Source organism: Meleagris gallopavo, chromosome 1, assembly GCF_000146605.3.
Source record: "Meleagris gallopavo isolate NT-WF06-2002-E0010 breed Aviagen turkey brand Nicholas breeding stock chromosome 1, Turkey_5.1, whole genome shotgun sequence".
Lineage (NCBI taxonomy): Eukaryota > Metazoa > Chordata > Aves > Galliformes > Phasianidae > Meleagris > Meleagris gallopavo.
In genome coordinates this window covers 48,103,919-48,130,847 of record NC_015011.2, presented here as the reverse complement: position 1 = coordinate 48,130,847, position 26,929 = coordinate 48,103,919, and the positions used below count along the sequence as shown (strand labels likewise).

Genomic DNA, 26,929 nt, shown 5'->3' with positions numbered 1-26,929 from the left:
GTTCGCTGCCGGTGGGTTCTTTTTCGCAGGGTGGTGTCGGAGGGGGAAGGCGCTGCTGCTGCTGCTGCGGGAGGAGGAGGACGGCGGTCGTTTTTCTTTTTTCCTCCTCCTTCTTCTCTCCCCTCCTCCTTCGCCCGCCTCCTGGTGGCGATGAGGAGGAGGAGGACGGCGCCGAGGAGGAAGAGGCTGATGGCGGCGGTGAGGAGGCAGCAGCAGGAGGAGGAGAAGAGCTCCCGGAGGATGAAGATGATGATGGTGACGGCGGCGAGGAAGCACCAGCAGCACAACAGCCGGGATTAATCTCACTGGAAGGGGGAAAAAAACAAAATACAAACCAACAACCAAAAAACCAAACAACAACAACAAAAAAATAACCAACCAACCAACACCACCAGCCTCGTTGGTTTTTTTTTTTATTATTTTTGGGGTTTTTTTCTGAATTATTTTTAATTTTTTTTTAATTCTTATTTTTGGCGGGGGCTCTTGCCAGCCCCGCGCCCGCGGGCCCGAGGCCTCGCTCAGCCCCTCCGCTCCCACCTCGCCCCGCTCCTCCCAGGGGCGGAAAAAGGGGAACTCGACCGCTCCTCGCCCCTCCGCGTCGTCGCTCCGCAGCCCCCCGAGGGCCCGGCCCCAGGAGGTTGGGGTTTGGGGGCTCCCCCCGCCGTCTCTCTGCTCGGAGTGATTGTCTAAAAAAGAATTAAAAATGGCCGAGAATGTGGTGGAGCCGGGCCCGCCTTCAGCCAAGCGGCCTAAACTCTCCTCGCCGGCGCTCTCCGTGTCCGCCAGCGACGGCACAGGTCAGTCTCGGGGCCCGTGGCCTCGACCAGCTTTCTCTCCCTTTTCTCCCCTATTTCTCCCCTCTCCTGCCCGAATCCCCCCTTCTTCCCTCTGCCTCGGGCCTGCCCTCGGCCTTTCTACGCTTCCCTCCCTTCCAGCCCCGACCCTATTCCCTTCACGGCGCAGGAGGCTGTTCGCGTCTTTCTGCCCTTCTGTTTCTTTTGGAAGCGAAGCTGCTCGCTGCATTGTGCTTTTGGGCAATCGCTGACGAGATTTAGTCCTTTTCTTGTCTTTTACACTGTAGCTGTGGCAGAGCTCCTCGCGAAGCCGGCTGCCTTGAATTCCTGTTGCAGAAAATTGAAATTGCACAGAAGCATCATCTTTAGCACTCTTTATTGTTGAATTTATGGGTGTGCCTGTCCACATACACGAATGCATGGCTTATTTCTTATTTTACATAGATACACGTGTGTATTTTTTCTTCTAGAGCTCGTTTAGAAATTACATTTATTTCTCTGTTCCTTTTTCCCCTCTCTCCTGTGCACGCTGCTTATTTGATCATTATTTTTTTGTGATTCTTCGCAGAAGAACATTCAAAATTGGCTTTTTCATTTGCTTCGAATAGCTCTTTTGCCAAAGTCGGTAGCCTAAAGCCTGAATCCAGATTGCCAGTTTAGGACACGAGGTTCATCGGGACTCTTAGAGAAACAAAATGTTACTTTACCTTATTTGCATCAAGAATCAATATGGAGTGCACTTCTTCTTGCATCTCCCATTTCTTTGCTGTGAGACTAAAATGTCTGAAATTGCCCTGTAGACAGATCAGGGGCTTCTCTGCAGTCCTTGCAGAGGCCCTTGGTGATGCTGTGGAGGTGGAAAGCGATGGGTGTCCTAACCCCTTGCAGATAGATCTGGTTGTGTTGGGAGGGCAGAGAGTGTACCAAAGGGATGTTCAGCTCTTGGATGCTTCTTGAAACAGATGAGCTTTTGGTATCGTTCTACTGTGAGTGCACTTGGTTACCTGTCCCCTAGAGTCTCATTCCAGTCACTTTAGGTCTTCTGGAGCCTGTGGAGATGTGGACAGCAATCAGAGCTGCTGAAAAAAAGGAACAGTTTTAAAAGGATAAGATGGCTGATTGATCAGTCGCTTGACAGTAAGCAGAAGGTTACAGGATTCGGTTGGATCGAGCGGTGGCTGTGGTGCTGCTTGGAATCATGTTCAGATTGTGACTTTTGTCTTCCTTGTACTTGGTGAATGACATATTTGTTCTGAAAAGTTTGTGTGCAACTTTTAGAGCGTGTTAGATCCAGGAAGGATAGTGTGTGACTGGAGGTAATGACTATTCCCCCCAATATCAACAGGTCTTCAGTGAGAGAGCAGAAGAGGGCTGGAGATTGTTTAGCCAGAGCTCATTGCTGGGCTTGGAAACCAGTGCCTAATTCAGCAGTAACCATTTTGACTTTGCCTTGGCAGTGGTGATCTCGTTCTGTTTGTGGATGTGAATTAATGTGTTGGTTTTTAATTGTGAGCTTATCGAGCAGCTTAATAAATGAACTTTTTCTAGTTACAGTGAAACACTGAGGAGTATTGAGCAGAAACTCAGAAGTGGCAGCACAAAATGGAATAAAATTCTTGTAGAGTCACTGAGGTGGTCATCATCTGGTGGCAATGCAGAGGTTTGTAGTGCTGCAGACACTTCACAGATACTACACAGGGGGTTTTTAACCCTGCTGGCTTCCTCACTGACAGCTTTTAACCTGCATTTGGGACACTTCCACTTTTTTTTTTTTTAACTTACTACACCTGTTTCTCTGATGAAATAAAATCAAGTGTGCCGAACCAATAAATATATTTTGAAGGTTATGTTTTTCAATTGCTGCTTGCGTGGCTCTTTTTTCGGTCTCGCTTTTGCTGTTGTGGGAAGCGACTTTCAAGTTGCCATTTTTAACCTATCTGCTCTTTAAATTTGTTTTAAAATAGTGAAGCAGCTCTCCTATGATAAATTCCACGTGGGGAATCTGCTAGTTTGTCCTCACTCCTGAGTTCACTATAGAAAATCAGAAACATGGTGCTCACGTGTTTATTCCAGCACTCTTTTTAAACTCAGGGTTCGATTTCCATATTCAACCTGGAGGGAGAGAGGTTAAGAACCTTCAAGGGTCCATCAAACTTTGCAGCCCATGTGCACAGTGGGACTGTGAGCGTGTTTCCTCTGCTGTGAACTTGTCTTGATTTCTTAATGTGAAGTACAGTTTCAGCCTGTTAGGTACCTGGAAGTGATGGCTGGCTGTAGTTAACTTACTCCCAACCTGGTAGGAGTTTGGTGTATTTATGTTGGTGACTGAGCCTCTGATTCACCCACGTTTTCATTTCAGGATGATGCTCATATTCTGGCATTGGAATATACTAAACTCAAATAATTAGTTGGATAGAAGAATGGTAATCATATTCGTATTATCTTCGGGTATTAAGGCTCAGAGCTTTACTGTGGGCTCACCTTTTATTGGCACAGTGTCCTCAGTGTGGCATGTAAATTTGGCACGGTGCTAGCAACTTTTCTGTACTGAGTGGCTACATTGAGAAAAGTAATTTGCCAGTGTAGCTTTATTTGCTTACCCTTCGGCTCTGGTAGAAACACTGTTTTCATATGTTGCATTTAGTCTGGGAAGATTTTTTTTTTTAACACTATATTAGCAAATTAATTGTATACCTCAGTCTATTTGCTATAATGGCATAATTTCAGTGCATCCTGAGAAATTATCTCCTTGAGTACGTGCGTAGAAATCCCTCATAACAGTTCATTTTTAACTGGGTGCTTTGCAGCATTGATTTTTCCTGTGTTCCTTCAGTTTTTCCTGTGGTGATGCTGAGATTGCCACGTACAAATTTCTACCTGGTGTCTTCAGTAAGGATGAGGTTAATCATTTTTTTACAATGCTCACTGCCCTTAGAAATAACCCGGGTTTCTGTACTGCGAAAGCTTTTGGGGCTGCGGACTCCAAACTGCTGTCTTTCATCAAGGAATAAAAATGAAGGAATAGTGGATAGGAATATACACAGCACTGCAGTGTGCCGGTACGGTATCGCTGCTTTGGTTGTTAGATCTGAAAATAGGATTGGAAGTGCTTAGTGTTTCTGACTTGCTCTAAGTCAGTTTTCTACGATTAATTAATTGGCACATGTTCTATCAGACACCACTGCCAATTTGATATGTGCCTTAACTTTCCTCAGTTTCACGTATCCAAAAGTCTCATTTTCCTGAGTGCTAACGCATCTTCAGTCTCTCCATTTCACAACCTGTCTTACACACAGTTTGTCGTCTTGTTTTGTTAGTTTCTTTCAGGAACCGCTTTTGACCTTTACAACTTTCCTCTCCCTTACAGCAAAGGTTTAAATCTTGCATGAAAACAACCCAAAAACAAACCAACCCCAAACTTCTCACCTGGACTTCTACAGTTTTGACTGATCCTCATCTTTCATTTGTTCCAAATGTTATCAGACTGTTTCTTTGCTTGAAGTGAATCTTACTTATCTTGTCTTACTGCCTTTTCCGGATGCACTTGTAAGGTTTTCAACTGTTTTCACTCTGCTATGGATTTTTTTTTTTTATAGTTTGTATACACATCTTTTAAATAACTTACACAAATCTGTTTTCTGGCCAGTGTCAAAGACCAAGTTGTTATCTGCTTGGAGCCATCAGTTCAATATTTCTATTCCTTCCTGTTGAGCCACTTTTTTCTTTTTTTCCCCAAGTATTACTTGTAGTGAGATGAGAAATGCATTAAAATAGAGTTTGTGGATAATATAGTCTGTAAACCAGGTGTTGCAGTAGATTATCTTCAAGCCAGGAGCAGACACTGCGTCTGCCAGGGAGAGTGAAGGGGTATCTTTGCCTTATAGTTGTCTGGGCTGTCAAAGTACCTGCATTAGGAGGAAGGTTTATTAAATATTTTGCAAAGCGACCGTTCTGATGGCGCTTAGTAACTTTTCAAAGGAAATCTTACAGGCTTTGGATGTTTCTGCATTTTCAAATGGCTGTGCTGCTGCTTTTGCTACTCTGCTGAGTTGGGTGTGTCTTACACAGGTCATGAAAAATACCCTGCTAACTTTTGCATCTTTTCTCCACGTTGTCAGAGCGGGGTCAGGATTTAGTCCAGGCAGGCCCTAGTTCAGATCATTGGTCAGTTCTGTATTTGCAAGAAAAACCCTTCACCCTTCAGAAGGCTCCATCCTGGGAGAGTGTAGTGGAATCTAGAGCTTTTTCGAGAATATCTGTTTTATGAGGTACTGGGGATCAGCAATGTCCAAATTACAAAGGTACAGGAAAAACAGTTTTTGCAGGAAAAGTTCGAAGTGATTTTATTAATAGATTTTAATTTGCTGTGATTTCATGTGTATTTTTTTGCCTTCTCTTCACAGGCTGCTCTTCAGAGGAGCAGCCTTTCAGTGCGTGTTCTAACAACACAGTGCCATTACTTTAATTTTGCTCATCACCATAAGTAGTGCCCCCTTAGAGAGGGTTTGGCCAGAAGTCACCCAGAGTTATTATCTGGCAAACAGAGTATTTTTGCTGCGTCGTTTTCACCATCAGATAAACACCACACACCTCTCTCCAAGGACTTGGGTTTTCTGTCTTTCCTTACGCTGTAGCAGCAGGCTGAAGTAAAATACATCTGTGTCTGCATATGGTTGTATGCAGTGACAGCACATCCGTGGTTAGGTTGTGTTTGTAGGACTTCAAGTAGAAGTGGATGCAGGGCAATTCACAGAAGTCCTTTTCCTGAGCAGTGACTGATGTATTGGCCAACGTGATTTTGTTTGCTTCCTAAATAGCAACAGGTTTGCTTAAAATGCCTTGGCATACGAACGTGTTTAGAGCTCTGCAAAATGTGTTATTTTCTTTTTCAAGCACTCTTCTCTTACAGAACTTTCTGATGAAAGTCAGGAAAAGGAATGATAAATTCTCTATTCCATTCATAAGTAACTCATGGCTTAGTTGGCTGTGCTTACAGGAACAGCGCAGATACAAAACCATGGTCTAAGCAAGGATTTGCATCAAAAAAGTAAAAGTTGACTGCAAGATTTTCAGAAACTATGCAGATCTCATTCTATTATTGATGACTGTAAAATGGGCTGGATAAACCTTTAGCTCTTTTCCATTTTTGACAGTGCAAAACTCCTCTGTACTGCATCTATTCTGCATCGCCACAAGAAGTGGAATTTTGAACTGCATTTATTTCCTTGCAGAACTGTGAGGTTCCTGGATATCAGGAGCTCCAGCTGAATTACTGGTTCAAGCTGACTCTGATGTGCTGACTTCTGGTTTCTGTATCTATGAAGTTGATACTACCTTTCTGGTTTTATTCAGGAGTAATGTTGAATGAACTCAAGTCAGTCAGAAAACTGACTTCACTCTGCTAATTGTGTATGCAGATTGCATCATTTCAGAGTTGGAGATGACAACGAAGTCAGCTTCATTCTTTCCTCGAAACTGATTTGTAACCATTTTTGAAATGAGGGTGATGATGTCTGTTTGCAGACATAAAGGTGTTCCCTTCCTATCTGCACGTACTCATTTTTTTTGCCTGTGAGTGTAGCAAACCAGCAGCTCTCAGACTGCAGAGACCACCAGCTTTCCAGACTTGTGTGCATGATGCTCCAGCATTTATCAGACTCCTGGCTAAAATGCCTTTCTTACTCTCTAGCAATACCACAGAGGAGCAGTATGTAACCTAATGTGGCCCTATGGGAATTTCAGTGGCATCCAAAAGCGGGATACTCTTGGGAGTAAGGATACTAATTTGAGACTTGAAAGGTAGCACAATGAAATTCATGCGAACACCAGCACGCTCACAAGTTAATGGTTAACTGTGTGACTTCAGCACCTTGGAATTGAAATATCAGCGCTTCATCTTATTTGGATCATCAGGACATCAAGGCTGGTACCTTTTTGCTGTATTACATAAAAATGTGAGTACGCTGCTGCACAAAGAACCGTGTTTCTGAGCTTCCGCCTTAAGTAATGTCTTCCCTGTATGATTATAACATTTCAGTTTCCCTAGAGCAAAATCCATGCTCCAGAATCATGACGTTTTCACTCTTTTTCAGCAGTGAACTGCACTCATCTGTATCTCTAAATGCTGCTTTGTAAAAAAGCTTTGACTGAAAGTGAAAACACAATATTCATCTGATGTTGCAAAAAACCTCACGTTATCCAGAGTCTACTAAAACTGGTCTGTAAACTAGTTGGAGTAGAGTATAAATTAAACTTGTAGATTAATTTTCTGCATGGAATTTAGACTTTTCTCCTAAATATAAGTTGAAAGGGGTTGAGAATAACTTGTAAAATGAAGAAAGCGTGCGGTCCTAAAATAACCTTTGATAGATGTTGAGCAGTAAGTGGCTACTTCTTTAAAATGACTTTTTTATGCTTGCAAAATTCTGATGTTTCTATCTGCTAACTAGTATGAAATCATGTGTTCTAGATAAGGAATTGCACTTCTTGACCAACAAACTTCTGGTTGTTTTTAAAAACCGATGCCTGGAGCTGTGTGCTAGCATGACTTGCTGACATGTTTTGTGCCTTTGCACGTGGTATCTTCTAGGGGTGCTGAGCCCGCTCTCAGAATGAGTAGCATGCGTCCCTTTCAGATGTATTTTTTGCTTGTGTTGTTTGTGGTTTGTCTTCAAGTTATCAAGTTCCTTGATGTGGTGAGCAAATTTAGGTCTTCACTGGATTAGCAGGAAGGAAGGAGGAGGCAGCGCTTCCCCAGTTTCTCGCAGGGAACAGAATTAAAAATTAAGTCTATTGCGAAGGCTGTGTTATTGAAATACTGTCATACAGCATAAGAATTCTCAGCTGTTCTTGCACAAGCAGTAGTGAAGACCTCCGCATCGTGCTTCCACTTTGGCTGTGTATGATGACTGCAGTTACACAGAGGCTGATGCCGTAGGATTTTGGAAGCAGCAGTAGTAGCAGTGCTGAATCTAGACCTTAATTGTGTAGGCTGATGCTGAATAGTTTTTTCCCCCTTTTGTCTTACATCAAATTAGTAGATTATTTTAAACTCTACAATTTAAGGTAGGAAAAATGGTTTGGCAAAGTTCTCGTTACCGTCAGGTAATTGTGGCTTCACAGACCATCTTATGTGAAAAGCTTTCTCTTTCAAGGCTTTTAATCATAAGCGTAAATCTGGTCTCCAAAATATAGCAAAACTCTCTCACACCCACTTGGTAGGAATCTTGAGAGTTTTTGCCTCTTTCTTAGTGTGCTTTTCCCCCACTAAAGTTGCCTGAACATGCTTGGCTTCATCTTCTGCCATTGCAGATGCCGTGGGAATTGATGATTTTCTTTTATTAGTGCTTTGTTACCAGTCTGTGCTTCACCTTTGCTTCTGCACTTTCATGGATACCTCAGAGTTGTCTGGTGAGAATGCAGCCCAGCGTCCCATTCTGCCACTTTTACTTCTTGTGTTCTTACCCCCCCTACACCCCCCCTTTTTTTTGTTTTGTTTTGTTTTTAAGGGCATTTCAGGCAATGCCTTTTAGGGCCTGTACTACTGGTGCTGCTTACTATTGGGTGTTGGTTGTACCTGCTGGGCTTTCCTGCTGTTATACTTTGGCTCTGTTCAATTCCTGGTTAGATTTGATGTTACCATGTGGGGAAGGAAGATACTGTGCTCAGCACCTTATTGCTGCTATTTGTCTGAAAGCATAGCATAGGTTTCATGTTTTCTGTGTAGTCTCTCATCATCCACAGCTCCTGTCAAACCTGTCACGTGCATACTTTGTGTTCAGTGTCCTGTAGTGAGCCTTGCCCACGTGACTCATTGTGAACCGAAGGACTGTGGTATTATTTGATCCACTGATACATTTCTGGAACCCAGGAATGCCAGTGGAAAAAGGGGACTGCTCAGCAGCTTGATGTCTGAGTTCAGAACGTATCGTAGTCCATGGGATGCAGGGACAGAAACTGAAAGTCTCATTCCTTCTGTACGGTCAGCAACAAGCACTGGAATGAGTTGGCTTACGTGACTGACATCACTGTCAGCAAATGATGCCGTTTCTTCACATATACCACCGCCTTCAAGACGGAGTGCTTACATTTGCTGAGGCTGCGGTCCAGAGCATGTAAAATTGAAGTGTTCTGGGCTGTTTTGTAGCATGTAAGCAAGTTCTCAGAAGACTGACAGGATTCATTGTAGTCCTTTTGCTAGTACCGGCTAATCTCCCTATTGACAGAAACTCCCATTTAGTTCTGAAACGCGGTGGGAAGAGAAACTAACATATGCCACTTAAATCCATGCGTGAGTTTCTTTGCTGACTAGTTAGTAGGAATATGTTGTCCTTGTGCTGTGAGCACTTTTGTCAGAAATGTCTACCTTGCCTTGCGTGCTTTGACAGCTGTTATCACTGGGGCTGCCTGGCACTCTTGCAGTAATACTAGCTTGAAATACCTACTTTGAGACTTGGTTGAAAAGGCACTGATTTCTTAATGACTTATGGGTTTTGATTGCTCACCGTGAATCTGTAGCGGTTTAAGGGTCTTCTTGATGTCAGGTGGGTTTCCATCCCAGTCTAGCAGTCTCCTTGTGTCATGCAGATTAGGTGCTGTCAAAGGCAAACTTAGCAGAAATGTTTGTAGGGTCCAAAACTGAGAAGCAATGCGCCACATACAAGGAAAAGCTGACATGGTGATTTTTGCAGTCACTCTCAAAGCAGAGGATACAGTTCGTGTGACTAAATCTAGGTGAGCTGGGCTGCTGCTACAAAAGATGGACCCATTCCATCTGCTGGCTTTCCTCACCCACTTTCTTACAACAGATCTAACGCAGCCGTGGCGAATTGGCTGGTTTCTTCACTCTACAAAGACTCATTTTGACATTCAGTGGCGGTACAGTGGGAATTATTATATGCCTTTGCATGCAGAGATTATTTCAGTTTAACACTTAGTACCTACTTGGATGTTGTGTTTCGGAGGTACCTTCCATCTTTTGTAATTTCAGATGGCAGGAGCATCTACTTCACTTTCCTTTACTAGTGAGATGCACTAATAATGCCATTAACATCATCTCGTGAAATCACTCTGTTCTAACACTTACTGCCTGCTGATCCTGATGAGCTCTTAGGTCAGTCTTTGGCTGTTCTGTTCTGTCCCAGCTTCTCTTTGTCTGTGATTACGCATCGTAGTCTCTAAGGTTTATGAATCAGGTAGGGAAACCTTTGCAGGACTCTTCTGCCTCCTTCCCCTTCCCACTACCAGCTTTGTTTTCTTAGTAAGAAATCTTCACGTGTGTCTTCAATGATAAAAGATTGCAGGGCTAGCAATGGCACTGGAAAGCCAGCCAGTTCTATGTGTTTTTATCACCTCTGTCTTAAGCTATTCTATTGGCTCTTGTGTGGATGTATTTGCTATGATTGTCACGTACCCAGAGCTGTCTGCCCTCACCTTGTCAGCGTTTGGTGTGGCCGTAGGTAGGTCTCTATGGCAGACTGTAGGAGAGCAGTACATGTAAAGGACTGGAATGGATTGTAATGCGTGCCATGTGCACACAAAGTCCTATTTTTCTGTATGGCCCTTTGAGACTGTTCGTGTTTCAGTCTTTTGCCTGAAATCTTCTGCCTCCTGCCAGTTGACTAGAAGTGTGATTCCTCAGCTGAGCAGATAACTGAGCATTTTTCTTTGTGTTCTTTTAATCTGGTTGGAAAAGACTTAGGAGTTTGTGCTCTGGAAAAGGCTTGGGGAAAAAAAAGGGGGGAAAAGTGGCAAACAGTGTCAGAATGGTGCTTCACTGGCATTATGATTCTGTATAGGTGCTGTATTCTTATATCATAACTCTTTCATTGCACATTCTTTGTGGTTGCCAATCTTTGCAGGTTAGTTTCATGTGGAAAGAATAGGATGCTGTCTTATTTAAATTTTTGGGTATAAAAAATGGGATAATCTCACAGCCATTTAGTCATTCTGGTTTGATATGGAACTGTTGATATGTCGTGGTGTGAGAAGTTAAGTAAGAACACAGCGTTTTTATGGCTTTCTGATTCCTGCTGGTGGGTCTGCACCAAATCCACCTTGCCAAGGATTTTAGCCTGTTAGCCTGCACCAGGGCTCTTGGGTTGGATAGGAGCAAGTCCTCTTAGCAGCTGGAAATACCCACTTGCCTGATGAGGGGGAATTTTGAAAGAATGAGGTCTTCAGAGAGGCAGGTTAATGTTGTCTTGTGCAGAAGGATGAGTCTTTCTCTCTCTGAAAACACAAACTGCACTGCCCTTTCGCAGTGTTATATCTGAAATCATGTAAATAAGTCTTTCTGAGTAAATACCCGGTGATAGTTTGAAAAACAAACTGTTGTTCGTATTCAGATGGCTACTGACCACTTTCCGGGTGGTGGTGTGAATGGCTGGCTATGGAGTGGTCTTTCTCAGGGGTCATGAAATGGGATTTTGTTCTGGAATTTGCGCTGTGCTGGAGGCTGCATCTGTTGGAGTAGAAGTTCTTGTCCATCTGCTACCAGGTTTTAAATGCCAAAGAACTTGAAAAGAACTACATTCTTTTGCCTCTCTCATTTTGAAACTTCAAAAAATATTGTTTGTATTGAAGAATACTGCATCATTGAAGATGAATCCTTAGAGTGTACCAGAAAGAAGAGCTTTTAGCAGAACATTTTCTTAAACAGATGGGCTAGCTATTTTACCAATTTGATACAGCTCTTCAGTGGAAACTCTCATTCTGTCTCTGGTGCTTAGCCATGATGAAGAATACATAAGTGGAGCTATGCAGTCTCCTCTTGAAATCTCTGTTTCGGTATACCTGAATACTTGCTAACCTTTTATCATACTTATAGAATTCTAAAAAGTCACGGTCTTATCTGTAGTGGCAGTTGAGAGATTGTTTTCAGAAAAGAAAATAAATCACCAACAAAACCCCTTAGTTAGTACTGGAGTTTTGCAGTTTGGATTCAGTGTTGTATGAAACATTTTGAACATGTTTCTAATGCTGCTCAGCTTTTCTGACTTGCGTGCTGGTTTAACAGTAGTCTTTCTCCATTAGTATTTGGAACAAGTCATCCTCCAGCCTCTGAAAAATTTGCTGTAATTGACACTTCCTTCTTAGTAATTGCTGAAATAATGAGTGGTATTGTAGGTCCTTGTCTAGATCTGAAGTTTTTGAAGATGCAGTGGAAGACCTCTTACTGAACATCCACAAAATGACCTTTCTTCAGAAGTGATGCTGAACTATTTCCATCGTTAAGATTAACTTAAAAAACTAAACCAGAAAACCCTTCACTGTGTATTCCCAAATTCCAAATGCTAAGCTTTACAGCCCAGTTGGTGGGGGTAGCTGCATCGTACAGTAAACTTTCTAGATCACTTTTGTTTCAGCTGCCTTACATTAAATACGTGGCTCAAAGTGAACACTATCTCTGCAGAGTTGGAACTTCTTTTCTTGATGAATTTGTTTGACACTGTGTAACATTCCCTTATCTATGTATCCTAAATAGTAATCTTTCTCTACTTCATTACTTGCAGAATACTTTGCAAGGGGTCTTGTGATATGAATTTTATTTAAGTGGTTTTTTCAAATCCTAGTGTGTTTTCATAGCCTTGTGGCCGGGAAGGTTATTTTGATTGTTTTCTGGCTATGCTTATTGTGGAAAAATACTGGCTATTCCATGAAGCTCAGTTTAATTGTGTAGGTCTGTTCTGGGAAGGACTGGGTGTAGAAAATTAAAAGAAACAGCCAAACAACAACAAAACTGTTTCCTTTTTACGGTTTTAGAAGCATTTTCTGAAAAGCACGTACTGATACTAGTTGTCTCTTCCTGAAAGTGATACTTCAGTGAAAGCTTAAAAATTAAGGTGGTGCTTTCTCATCAGTGTTTTAATTCTTGTTAATAACAATTGTTGGCAGACTATGGAATGTTGATAGTTTTTCCCTCCTTTCCTTTCAAATTTCCCAAGTTGGGAGATCACGTTCTTTCAAAATAAGGTGTTGTAGGAAAGTCAAGTAGAATGGTTGTCTCCAATTTAGGCTTGATAAGGTGTAGGAATTACTTTTATGATGAGTAATCAGGGTAGTTTTCAATAATAAATGATAGAGGAATTCCACTGGAACATAGCGAGTGAATTTTTGATTGTTAAATGAACAATAAAGAAAGAATTGATAGACAAGGCTTTTACTCAAGAAGAAACCTTCTACTGCTGCTTGCATTGACCTTATAAAATTTCTTGTTTTTCAGATTTTGGATCGCTATTTGATCTGGAACATGACTTGCCAGATGAACTGATCAGCTCCACAGAACTGGGACTCACCAATGGTGGTGACATTAATCAGCTGCAGACCAGCCTTGGCCTGGCACAAGATGCTGCCTCTAAACACAAGCAGCTGTCAGAACTTTTACGGGCTGGTAGCTCCCCAAATCTCAATATGGGGGTTGGTGGCCCTGGCCAGGGCATGGCCGGCCAAACTCCACAAAATAGTCCTGGAATGGGAATGTTGAACAGCATGGTGAAAAGCCCTATGGCACAGGCTGGGTTGACTTCTCCCAGTATGGCGATGGGTACAAGCGGACCAAATCAGGGTCCTTCAGCCCAATCTACAGCAGGAATGATGCCAACAGTAAACAGTCCAGTTAACCAGCCTGGCATGGGAATGAACACAGGGATGAATGCTGGCATGAATCCTGGGATGTTGGCAGCAGGCAATGGACAGGGGGTGATGCAGGGGCAAGTCATGAACGGTTCAATTGGAGCAGGCAGAGGGCGACCAAATATGCCATACCCAAACCCAGGAATGGGAACTGCTGGTAACTTGTTGGCTGAGACACTGCAGCAAGGCTCTCCGCAGATGGGAGGACAGGCTGGACTGAGGGGGCCGCAGCCTGGAGCCATGAACAAGGTAAGGCAAGCTAAGCTTGACTTTAGTACCTTTTTTCACATCATTCTATTTCATCATTTTATTTCGTGCAATAGAGATTCTGTAGAATAGGGTTTTTTGTCTTTTAAGAGTCCTGCATCTTGTGCTAAATAATTAATATACTGCCAAAGTGGTATTTATGGAATCAGGGGAAACAAGAAGTTACTCAGCAAGTATGGTTGTTCCTAGGCGAAGCAGTGGTGGTTTTTTGTTTTAATTCTGTGGCACTACAGGTCATCAATATTAATGCAAACTTAACTTCATAGTATTTAATCTGTTCCATGCTTTTGTCCACAACTGTATCTTCTCATCTAGTGCAGTGTGATGGGAACAAAATGGGATCTTGTAGAAGTTGTGGTGCTTTTCTGTGTGTCTGTTAATGAGAGTATTTGCTGCCTGTGATCAGATGAGTATTGGTTTGTGCTGCAGCACGTGAGAAGAAGCAAATACGAGTTGGAATGGGCTGATGTGCTGGGTGTTTCAGGATATATGTTGGATTTATAGAGAAATATATACTTGAGTTACTGGAGAAAGAATGCTTGTGTGAATACCTACAAACAAGAGTTGGGTTCCCAACAGCTGTCCAATTGCACCCAGCTCTAGTTTTTAGTTTGAAAAGGTTTTGCCTACCTTTTTCTAAATTGGAAAGCTGAAGAAATATATTATGGGGGGAGATGGATATGCTTTTGTAATATAAGAGATTTGAATGAAGCTGTTGTGTAATTGCTCTGGAAAAGTGAGAGAAGACCAAATGATTTAAGTTACAAGTTGTTTAAAATTTGTCTTAGTTTGCACAAACAGCTTCATTAGCATAGGGAAACAGATGAATATTGCATACGTTTTTGGGTTTTGATTTAAAAAGCCTCAAAAATATGTAAACATTTCATTGCATTTGATGGGACTGTTTTGTGTTTATTGGTTAATGAGTGGAAGCTTTGTTTTTAGAAGGACTGAATTCTGCTGTGTTGATGATTTTGCTATGATTTAATGTACTAAGTAAAATGTTAATGTCTTATGAGCATTATTAAAATCTTTTTTGACCTTAGCTGCTTGCTCGAGCTCAGTGTGCTGCTAACTGTGGTTCTGACCAGTAACAGGTTAATTTTGTGGTCTGTTCATTTCAGGTAGCTCTGCTTGATAATTGCATTGCTGCAAAGTCGCATTGCTACAGTAGATGTAACTGTGGAAAGAAATACTTGGAAGTGTTTTTGTATTGGAATTAGTTGATTGTTGACTTTGTTATACTTTGATGTTTTAAAAAAACAACTGTATTCAGAGGTCCAAAATTAATGCACTGAGTTTCAGGGTGAAATGTAACATCTTAATCCTTATTTACTGTGTCTAAAGTGGAGCTTTAAACTGTTAAAATAACAACGAAACACCGTGTTCTTCATCTAGGAGATATCAAGGAAGGCCACAAAATTGAGGTTTTGGCTGAAATAGTTCAAGATGAAGCCATCTTCATCGCTTCTTAAAATCCTGTAAAACCTTGTGCTTTACATCTAAAGTAAGCGGCACCTTGTGCTTCAGGGAATCTCTACACCATCACAGAACTTCTGCTTTTTTGCTTGTAGTCTCAGCCTGGTTTAAAAAAAAAAGAAAAAAGAGATGAAAAGGGGTGGGGGAGGTGAAAGCTGAAGGTAAAGTTCTTTAATTGTTGAGAAAAGCCTTGGAGACTCGTAGGGTGAGCTCAGCGGGCACAGCCCGCGTAAAGCAGCCCGACTGCCGGATGAGAAAGCACGGTCTGAAATGGAGGCTGAAATTCCAGAATGCCTTCAATTGGCTTGGCTGCTGGCAGGGAGCCTGTGTTTCACTTCGTGCAGCGGAGTTAGCGCAGTCTGACAACAGGCATGTCGGACTGCTTCATCTCCCCACCCATCTGCTTTTGTTTTTCCCCCACCTACAAATCTTCGCAGAGTAGATGAAAACATAGGACCCTAAGCAGTTGTTTTCAAAGGTCCTTTTTTTTTTTAACTGATAAATTTAGCACGGTGTCGCTGCTAATGTGGGAGTTTGAAGGAAACGTATGAAAGTTACTCCACATCGCTGTGAAAAATGGGCATTATTTCAGAGCTGTCCTTTAGTAAGAGGGGGAAAAAAAAATAGGCAAAACGTTTGGGCTGCATTCAGTGATGTTGTGTTGGCTTTCAAGAGTTGGCCCTTTATGTGGTGGGAGGTTGCTTCTGGGAGTTGTCCTTCAGTAAGACAGAGGTGTGTCATCCGCCGTGGCTTTTACAGACAGTACTGTATGTTTGGTGGTATGCTAACTTATTGGAAGGGAGGAGGTTGTGCTTTTCTAATGGTAAAGATGAACTCCAAGTGGTGCTGGATTTTTAGCAGCAGGATGGTCATGCTTCTGCTTTGTTCTGCTGTTCTATGGAGCTGCTGAAATGTTTTCTTCCTCTCCTTAAAGACTGGAAGCAGTGGGACGCTCGCTTTGCATGGTGGGCATGTTCCTCACTTTCCTAGTTGTGTAACTTTTGTTGTTGTTTGGTGGGTTTTTGGTTTTTTTTTGTCCCTTGAAATCCCAAATGCCCATAACCAATTGATTTGAGGTCAGCAGATACACACATACACACACACACACACGTGCGCGTGCGCATGCGAATTGTCCTAATCAGCCACTTGTAGTGTGGTCCCATGCTGTAGCTTTATGTATGTTGTAAGCCATTTCTGGAATACAAACAGGCATTCCTATCTCTGTAGCAGTGGTGCTGAGAAATGAATCCAGGCCTGAAACTCACCTGGTCATAGGGGGAAAAAAAAAAAAAAGTTGTAATTTGAGTGAGTTTTCTGATGCACATAAGGATAGTGAAGCACTGGAACAGGTTGCCCAAGGAGGCTGTGGATGCCCCATCCCTGGAGGCATTCAAGGCCAGGCTGGATGTGGCTCTGGGCAGCCTGGTCTGGTGGTTGGCGACCCTGCACATAGCAGGGGGTTGAAACTGGATGATCATTATGGTCCTTTTCAACTCAGGCCATTCTGTGATTCTATGATGCACCTTAAATTCACCTGATGTTAGGAGAGGAGATGGACTCAAGGAGAGGGTGCTGTGGTCAGGGCATGGGCCCTGCAGTCGCTTTGGGGTGGCTTCCGAACACCTGGGAAGGTTCAGCCTGAAAGGAATGTTTGGAGAAGAAAGGATTTAGAACAAGTTTTGCTTTCTTGAATAGCTTTTTGTTTGATGGGTGCTTGATTGTGCACAGAGGAAAGATGCTCCTATTACTCTTAAAATAGAGTTTTGGAAACTGTTTGTAATGCTTTGATTCTTTCACCATTCAGGCATTTTTTTTCAGGCATTTTATTTCACTGGCTAGCCTTCCAGTTCTGATTCAAGAGTAAACAGCAAACTTAAGCTCCGTAGTAAGTTAAGAACAAGTTCACCTTCTCTGTTTTGAAGTATTCTTCATTTGGAAATACATATAGTTAAAACCTTGGTGTGGCTTTTTCTCCTGGCTCCTTCTGCAGTTCCCAGTTATCGATGAGGTCTTACAGTCCAGCCTTTTGTTAGAAGGCCATGCCCTTCACAAAATGCACAGGTCCACCTGACTTTCAGGCCATTTACATTGAGTCTCCCACTGATCCCCACAATGCTCTTTCATCAACAACAGGGATCTGAAGGTAATCCAGGTGAGTAGGGGAGCTGCTGCCTTTCCTGTTGGATCGTTTCACTTGTGTGTGAGATTACTCTAAACATTTAGAAGTGGTGTTAATTCTTTGTAACGTGGCTTATTGTCTGAGTATATACAGAGCCCCCTCTTCTTACAACAGGAGGCACTATTCTGTTTTATCAGTGCTCAGCACTTGTATTAAGAATCAATTGCCATATTTTACAAAGACGATTGTTTAGACCTTCCTTTAAATAAAACAGTCAGAAATGTCGTGTTGAAAGTTGCAGAGGCTGAAAATCATGACACCCTCCAAAAATTAGGTAAAGCAAATGTAGGTAAAGAAATACAAAAGCAACATATGTGCATTAACGTTAGTATATTCATGTCACACTTTGGGCAGCAGCAGATCAGTGTTCTTGTTGCTTTATTTGCAGTAATCATTTGACTCAGTGTGCAAGTGTGCCCATAGCATTTAGATTCTGTGCCCTAAGTGTGCCCTATGGTCAAGTACTAATTGAAAGTGTAGCTGTATGTCATGGTCCTTTGGTTTTTCTTCTTTGGTGTAAAAGGTGGATAATTGCTCAGTTTGTCTCAGTTTATGGGGAGAATGTGTTCGAGGACAGCAGGAAGGCTTTGTCTTTGGGGATCTAAGTTTGAGTGGATAAGGGAGTTTCTCACACAAATGGCAGTGAAATAATGCTTGTGTCTTGCAATAGATACCTTAGAACAGAATGAGATCATCTGCAGAGAATAACCATCATTAGCAGTCCTTGGAAAGATTGTAGCAGATATCTCTGGCACAATTTTGTTAGACTGTATGTGAGCTCTATCAGAGTTGAATGGCACCAGAAAGCAATGTACAATAAATCAGTTACAAGATCTCCTCTTTAAAGAGCCAGCTGGAATTTAATAAAAATAACTTCCCGGTTTAGGAAAGTTAATTAACTTCTACTTGCAAATATGGAAAGATTACATCAGTGCACTCTTAAACTAGTGCATGTACTACAGTTACCCCAATAGAGATGCATGGATGATAGTGCAAATGTTGGATTATTTCAATCAATGTTATAAAAACTCAACTGGTGGAGGCAGGAAAATCAAGCACGGTTGTTTTTTGCTGTGTGTAGAAGGGGTAAACATTTGAGATTACCTTTGCCACCTAGCAGCCATGCGTCGTCATCTGTTGCTTTTTATCCCTCTCCTTTATTGTGATGTGCCTCTGCTCTGCTGTGTGTGAAGGCCTCATGTATGTGATGGAAGGAACCTGAGGGTGTGAGGAGAGAAAGAGAGGTGGATGGCAGGTAGAGTAGATGAAGAAGTGCAACGGGAAGAAGGTAGGCCAGGAGTGCAGATTCTGAACTCGCTGACTTTGGTCCACAGTGCAGCCACATGTCTTTACATGGTGTTGTAAAGGAAGCCTTGTACCTACCTCATGCAGTGCCACCAGAACTGCCTTGTCTTGGTTGGCACTTCAGTGCTTGATGATGTACCTACCCCTCACCTCCGCTAACTCACTAATTTGATGGTGAACTGTATGTCAGTCTTTCTGTGTTTGTTTTTTTCCAACTGATGAACTCTGAGCCTACTGGATTGTTTATTTTAGTCTTCCTTCTATGATTAGTTATAGGTCACCTGCTTCTTCCTGCTTGATGTTCTCCCCCATTTCCCTCCCCCCTGTATGTACACACACACAGACACACACTTCCCCTTCTTATCCATGTTTCCCAGTCTGTCACATCAAATGACACTGGTATACTGCCATCAGTGCCAGGATCACTGATGAGACCCTGTGATGTCACTGTGAAGAAACTGCCACCTGCCCCTTCCCTTGACTCAGCCTGGAGCTGTGTGCACGTTGTCTGTCTCACATCAGTGGGTCAGTGACAGCAGGACTGGGGACGCCGCTGCAAAGTTTGGCTGTGGATCTGGCAGCTGTCAGTCTCACCTGGACCAAGGGATTGCTGCTTATTTCCTCCAGGAGACTGAGACTGTTGGAGCTTTAACACCCTTCTCAGGTGATGCTTATGTGTGGCTTTTGAGATCACTTTGCAATGCCTGCCCTCTGACCTGGCCATGCCCCCTTGTTGGAGGGACTGATGTTGTACCCCAAGCAGTGCCAATGGCTCGTACTTGACAATCTTTGTCAACAGGATCAGAACATCTGATCCTTTGATATCAATGGAAGAAGTCCCTCAGTTTTCTTAAGCTGAGCATCTTGCTTTCTCCCAGTGACATCACAGAAAATGTGCTATCAGCCTTCAAATCTCAATTGTTTGGTTAGTTTTCTTAAAGGCTGGTAGTAGCATAAGGTGTACAAGGTCTGTGGCGAAGTGTTAGTGATGGCTAGCATAATATATGCTCTAGCACATAGTACATGCTCTGGTGAGAGCTAACTCTGCGTCTTCTTAAAGAAATAATTCCCACAGTCTTATCTGAGCTTTGAATCTTTTGCTCAGTTTTAGGAAATGAGAATTATTCTCAATTTAGAGAAATGTCCTCAGAGGTTCCAGTGCACTTGGCTCCCTGTAGCAGTGAAGGCTTGGGTCTCACCTGTCTCATTTTGGGCAGCAGCTGCCTGTCACCGTGTATGTATTTATCACACTTGAGATGTGGCAGTGCAAAAGGAGACAAAGGAAGCATTTTTAGTTTTTCCTCATCGTTGCACAACTTATCTGCCACGTGTAGAGATTCTTTTCATTTCTCTCTAATGAATTATCACTGTGTGATTATAGTTACTGCTTGGAGTGAGGGAAGAGGTTGATATCAGGCATCTGACCAGTGAATTTCCTTGAAATGTCAGGTTTGTCAGTAAGGTTTGTGCCACTTTTCCTGTAGCATTGGTTTGTTTCAGATTTACTTTACAAATGCGAGTTGAAGGCTGCAGTAATTGATTAGCAGAAATTAAAACCTGGAAAAAAGAAAACTTTGGGTAATCACAGATAACAGATAATCCGTGGGCTCATAGGTTACTTCTATAGGAACAGGGTGCTTCTATTAGGGGAAGAGAATCTGAGAGCAAATGCGGGAGTACTTGGACAGATGCATGCCATAGGAGCCTGTATGCACTTCTTGATTAAGTCTGGGTATTTTCCTGGATCCAAACAAGCATCCAGTAGCCTGAACGCTGAGTCACACACTAATGTGAATTGAAATGTCGTAGCTCTCTGAAGTACTTGTGTGCCTTTCTTACCATGAGCTAAGGCTGCTCGAGGATCCTGCCTGACTAATGGTGAGAGCTTGGGAGTCTTAACAAAAAACTCCGGTTTTCCTGCTCTTCTTCTGTTGCCAGTTATTTGGTCTGTGAAGACCAAATTTTCTGTGAAGACTGAAAGGGAATAGAATGGAAAAAGTCAGAGGGCAAACTGCTTCATTTGAACTATTGATCCTGTTCCTTAGGTTCTAGAGTGCTCCAAGACAACAAACTGTATATTCTGTTATGCTGGAACTGTTGAGTATGCAAGTAGTCGATACATAGTGCAGAAAGGAACAAACACTGTGTATCAGTCTGCTTCCGTGGTATGGTTTGATAGCTTTGTTTTATTTGCAGCATTCCTTCTTGCTATCTTATTTGACCTCAAGTAGTGCTCGCTGCAAGTTACAGTGCCTGTGTGCTTGTGGTGTTACCTGTGTCTGTGGTGTGTTCTTAAATTGAAAGCTGTTGTGTACTGAAAATGCAGATGAGAATTGTTATAGCCCTGTGGAGGGGAGCTGTGGGGGTACTGACAGTTGAGTGGGAAGTATTTGGGGTAAACCTTGCTGATATGAATGGGGATGGTATTTGTCTCCTTTTGGTGGAAGCAGAAAATTCCTTCTCTAGTCCAGTGTACAGATTTGTGATTGAGAAACTGATATGAGAAATCAGTTGAACTACGTGGTCATTGGTTGATTGTTTTTGTTCTTTTTTTTTTGTTTGTTTTTTTTTTTTTTGTTAAGAGTCAGGGCAGTTCCAACCAAATTGACTTCAGCATTGATAGATTGGCCTTTCTGTGTTCATAGGAGCAGTCAGATTGAGAAGATAATGTGTGATAGGTGTAAATACACGTGCATGAGGGAGCAAGGGAAGCGTGTGGATCAGGATTTCATTGCAGCTGTTTCATGGCTTCGATATCCTTTTCTTCTCTGAAATATTTGCATTTTGAATTGTGAACCACATTCTTACTTGAATGTTTTGCCATTTTAATTCCTAGATGGGAATGATGAGCAATCCCAGTCCTTATGGTCAGCCATACAGTCAGAATACCGGGCAGCAGATTGGAGCCAGTGGTCTCGGACCTCAGATGCAGAATAAGACTGGACTGCAAAATAGCTTACCACAGTTTCAAATGGACAAGAAGCCAGTTCCTGGGGCAGGAATGCCTAACATGGTAAGTAGAGTGAAAGATGTCTCCAGCAAATGCTGTGGCAAATCAAAGCAGAACAATGTGCAGTGCTCAGATGCTGCTGTGTTGGAGGTTTTGCAGCTGTGAATGCATGTTCTGAATCTACACATTACTTATTTGCTTAAGCTCCTAAAATGGCTGATAATGAGGAGAGAGCTGAGCTGTGCTCTCTCTGTTAAGTTGCACCTCTACTTTTCACCCTTGAAACCCTATTAGCAGCAAAAATGGAAAGGAGCTCCTTATCTGATGTTACCTTTTGCTACCTGTGTGGGAACTTCTGCTCACCTCTCCCATCCCTTCTCTTGTGTCTGGTTCACTGGGTTCCTTCTCAATGTAGTTTTGTCTTGAGGATTGTTTTTCTGCTTCTACTTCTGATGCTTTTGGGAGAAGTAGTTCTTCTCAAATGTATTACATGTGATATTGTCTAGAAGTCCCAGATGTTCATTCCTGTTGTGCTCTTACGTGAGCATATGCAATGGTCTTCGTGTTACTGTGGGAGCGCTGTTGTTCCCACATTCCTCTCAACACTGTGGCTGCAGCAAGGCTTGGAGAAAGGGGAAGTGAGTGGTGGAAAAAGTGGACGTCCCAAGCTTATAAATTACAAGCATTAGATTCACTAGCTTGAATTTAACAGTTGTGCCAAGTGCTCTAGAAGAGCAAGGGCTGAATGTGTTTTCTTTGTTATTCTAAGAGCCTAAATTGTTTAGGATGCAGACATGCGAAGTGCCCCACTGTTGTTAAGTTGAGCATGAAACACTGGAATCCTAGTATTGCCAGTTGGTTATATTAACCAATAAAGAAACTGCCAAAACTTACCAAGCTTTTGCTCAATTCAGAGCATATAACTCTTTTGAAATTGAGTTGCTACCTGGCTGGACCTGGGAATGAAGAGTTGCTGCTATCTCTCTTGTCATTTAGAATGACAGACTGCATACAGGCAGCTACGGTTGTACTGGAGCTTAGAAAAGCCCTGAAGGGACTGAATAACTGGTAGAGTCTCCTTGTAAAATGAAAGGTCAATACTGCTATGGAAGAACTGGTTTAGGAATGCAAGTAGTTGAGCTCTAAAATAACTGGAGATCTTCATTGAATGTTCCTTAAAACATTCTGTAAGTGAAGAGCCTGTTACAAACTGAAGGCTTTTGAAGTGAAACAAGCAACACAGAGTTTCCGAGCCTCTTTTTTTTGTTGAGTGCTTGTCACAATTCATCCAGAAAAAAGAGGAAATCTGAAGAAATAAACGTCAGTATGGAAGAAGTAGTAGGTGTTGCCATACTTGACATTAGTTCTCTGACATGCGTTATGCTGAAGTTGTGCTTCATTTTCAGCGGAGACTGGTAGGTGTTTTTCCTGCATATATGTACAAGCTTCCTGATGGTAAAAGGTTCCCTTAAGCTCCCTTTCATTCTCTTGTTCTAGAAATGATCTGTTGAAGTGCTTGGTAGAAGCAGGGAAAAAATTTTTCCTTCCAAAAAGTGCCTTCCTCCACTACGGCAAGAATTATGGCTGCAACTTCGTAGTTTCCAAAAGATGATTTGAGGCCCAAGCAGTCTTAATACTTCGTAGTTGGGTTAGCAGCAAGCATTAACCTGTGAGCATGTGCAAAGTGAAGTTCTGCTGGTCCTTTATAAGGCAAGAGCTAGAAATAGGGAGGGTATGACATGAGGAGGACATTGTGGTTGGCAAGTGAAGTATTGCCAGCACAGTTGTTGGCAGGGGTTTAATATGGATCATCCAGAACTACAGGTAGGTGGAATATTCCCTTGATCACACAATGTAGTAATTCTTCATATATTTGTTTCTTTTTGGTGTTTCCATGCCAAATAGGCAATTCTTAAATAGATTTATTTCTGGACACTTCTTTTCTCCTTCCTCCAGGGTCAGCAGCAGGCTCCCCAAGTTCAGCAAGCTGGGATGGGGCCAGCAGCTTCACAAGGAATGGGGTCTGGAGCTCCAACAGCAGATCCAGAGAAACGCAAACTCATTCAGCAACAACTAGTTCTCCTCTTACACGCTCACAAGTGTCAACGGCGAGAACAGGCCAACGGTGAGGTGCGGCAGTGCAACCTCCCTCATTGCCGAACCATGAAGAACGTTCTAAACCACATGACACATTGTCAGGCTGGCAAATCTTGCCAGGGTAAGTGGGGGAGGAGTGGTTATATAGATGTGGTCAACCTCTGCAAGACCAGAAGGGCTTATGGTAAAAGATGGAGAACAAGTGGGTGGCTTGGGAAACTGATTTTTTTTTAACCTGTGTGTCCCCTTAGGGATTCAAGTTATAACCTCCTCCTCAGTCTTTAAAAGTTTGGTCAAGTTAAGGCAAGATTACAGAAAGAAAAAAACGAAAGTGTTTTGCTTAACTTGCTAACTCATTGCAAGACCTTTTGGATGCTGTCTTCTCATAACAGCAGGCACAAAGGAGAAATATATAAGCAGGACTCTATTTCCCCTAAATGGAAGGGACGAATCTTAAGCAGTAGCCCAGAATTAAGGTGATTCTGGCTCCAATGAACTCCTAATCTATCCTAGAAACCAAGGGGGATGTGCACTCTTTTTGGTAGCCTAGGTGTACCCGGGTTGTCCCAGTTGCTGGCATCTTAATTGTTTGATTCCATGTACCTAACTCCCTGTGTATAGGGTGGTGTTCTCAGAACTAGGTTTGGAAATAAAAGATAGAGCTTCCAAGGAAATTTAATTAAGACAATCTAGCTACATATTCAGGGCTAGATAATACTGAACTGTCTCAATTAATCCTTTACTGAGCTGTGAAATCAATGTGTGCCCTGAGAGGAATAGTTACTCCCTACCTGGTTTGTATTGGCTGTGCAGAGGTGCTGGTATCAATTGGTAAAGGTTTCTCATTCCCTTCCTTTTCTCAGTGGCACATTGTGCGTCTTCTCGACAAATCATCTCGCACTGGAAGAACTGTACAAGACATGACTGTCCTGTATGTTTGCCACTCAAAAATGCTGGGGACAAAAGAAACCAACAATGTAAGTCTGTTAGGAAGCTCTGCATGTTGGATAAACCATAAAATGCATGTTGGGAGTTGCTTATACTCTGCTGGTGGTCTTCTTTGACTTGGGAATACAGAGTGCAATTGTCATCTTGCTTTGGAGTGGCAGAATATTTTTCTGCAACTGATAGTTAGTTTTTGTGGAAGCTTTCTAACTTTTCTAGCAGGAGAGTAGTAAGGGTGGACAAGAACTATAGTGCTCTCAACCAGTTGATTTTCTTTTCTCCGCCACCTTTTGGAGCTGATGATCTGGAGGCGCACAGAGAGGGTTGTGCCATTTCAGCATTGAGCTTTGATGTTCTATCTTCCCCTGTTTTTCTTTTTCCTCTTCCCCTTTCTGACTCCTTGGTCTTCCTGCCAAAATTTGCAAGACCTCGTTCTTTTTGTTAACTGTATCCTCATAGTTCTTAATGTTATTTTGGGCTCTTTGCATGACATGAACTGGGATATTTCTTGTTCTAAGAAAATAACAAAGCATGGCTGTTGGAGAGCTGAACCCTTCTGCCTTTAAACCCTGTGACGTGAGCCTCTGTTCTCAGTTTTGAGCAAACAATGTCCTAAATACTTAAGGATTTCTTTTCAGCAGCTCAGAAGGAAAACAATGTTATTGAAATGACTGCTTGGGCCAAAATTTATTCTCCGTTTTCACAATGGCTTTTCCAGACCTGGCATCTTATTTGCATAGTCCTAGAAGGAGACATTTTGGTTCTGAACAACCGGTAGTCTCCTCCTTCTTTTTGTAGACTTCGTTGACTACCTCCCACTGCCCTTAATAATTTTGGTGCATCTCTTCCAGCTCTACTGGGTGGAGCTGCAGTAGGACTTGCAAACACCGGCTCCGTGGGTGTGGGGCAGCAGACTACGCCCAGCATAAGCACTACCAGTCAGATAGACCCCAGCTCCATCGAGAGAGCCTATGCAGCCCTTGGACTGACCTATCAAGGGAACCAGATGCAGACACAGTCTCAGGCTCAAGTGAAGAATCAGCAGCAAGGACAGTCACCCCAGAGTCTGCGCCCAATGAATCCTATGAGTAAGTTAATCGATTGTCAGTGTTAAAATACAAACTACAGGCAATTCTCCTGCACTATATCTGATGGAAATTTTCTTACCTACTACCTAGTTACAGATATTTAACGTGCAAATGGTGTGAATTTGCAGTATTTTGGACATGGAATATCAATCTGTTCAGTGGAACAGGGGACTTTAGGGGGCCCAAATGTCTTCTCTGGGAAAACAGACATTCTGGGAAAAGCATGTTTTTTTGGAAAAAATATTTTTGGGGAAAGGAACTAATTTTTCTAAAGCATGTTATTTAATGTTGTCTTGTAGCTTTATAATGATACTGTTATGTCAGTGTCAGGAATTTTTTGAGTTTTTAATTGGAAATGCATACATTAGAGTGCCTTCATTCAAAGATGCTTCCTTGTCACTTGAACAGTAGCATTTCATGTTTGTTTCTCAGATCTGCAATGTTAGTTTTAAAAAATGAAAAGGGGTGCGTTCCTCTCTCTCTGAATTCTGTCATATAGGCTCATGTAACTGTAAACTGTCTGTGTGGCTTATTGTAAAATTACACAAGATTGTGTAGGAATTTAAATTTGAAGCGTGTTTAATTGTGCCTTGGCTATCATTGGTGTCAAAGTAACCTTTAACCATCAAATCTAAGATTAATAACTTGAGATGACATCTCGGGAACTTTTCTCACTCTCAGTTCTTAGCTTGAGTTGCTCTAATTGAAAAGTGGATAGATGGACTGGTAGGCATTTATCACGATCTTGTGTGGAGTTACAATCTGGCCCATATGCCTCATGACAAGCTCATGCACATTGTGAGTGTCATGTATGCACAGGAGTGCCAGTGGGGGAGAACTGAGAGGTTGCCAAGAAAAGTAGCAGCTGGTTACAGATTGCAGTTTGTGCTGTCTCTGCGCCAGAGGACGTTGTACTCATGAGTTACTCATGAAGACTGTTGCATAGTGTAGGCTCATTAATGAGATGATTGATCCTCACAGGTTTCTTGCAGCTTGTATACTTCTAAAACTTTGCCTTCCAGAATGTAAAGTGTTTTGAGTTGAGTCCTGACAGCTTAGTCTTAGAACAACTAGATAAAAATCACAATTTTCAATTCTTCATTAGTGTTTTACAAGTAGATGAATTTCTAGAAGCTTCAGGAAGTTGTAGTGAGGGGCTTGAGAAATTGAAAGTAGTGTGTAATCCCTTTTT

At 42.4% G+C, this 26,929-nt stretch overlaps 1 protein-coding gene across 1 annotated transcript in view; it reads left to right on the top strand.

Moving 5' to 3' along the window:
• The first annotated feature begins 671 nt into the window (after positions 1-671).
• The window catches only part of EP300 (E1A binding protein p300), a 56,923-nt gene continuing 30,665 nt past the window's right edge, over positions 672-26,929 (top strand). The window contains exons 1-6 of the mRNA XM_010712154.3: positions 672-797; positions 13,018-13,676; positions 21,494-21,670; positions 23,564-23,825; positions 24,568-24,681; positions 25,501-25,737. Coding sequence (XP_010710456.1) covers positions 704-797; positions 13,018-13,676; positions 21,494-21,670; positions 23,564-23,825; positions 24,568-24,681; positions 25,501-25,737 — 1,543 coding nt within the window. The 5' untranslated portion in view covers positions 672-703. The remainder of the gene's footprint in view (positions 798-13,017; positions 13,677-21,493; positions 21,671-23,563; positions 23,826-24,567; positions 24,682-25,500; positions 25,738-26,929) is intronic.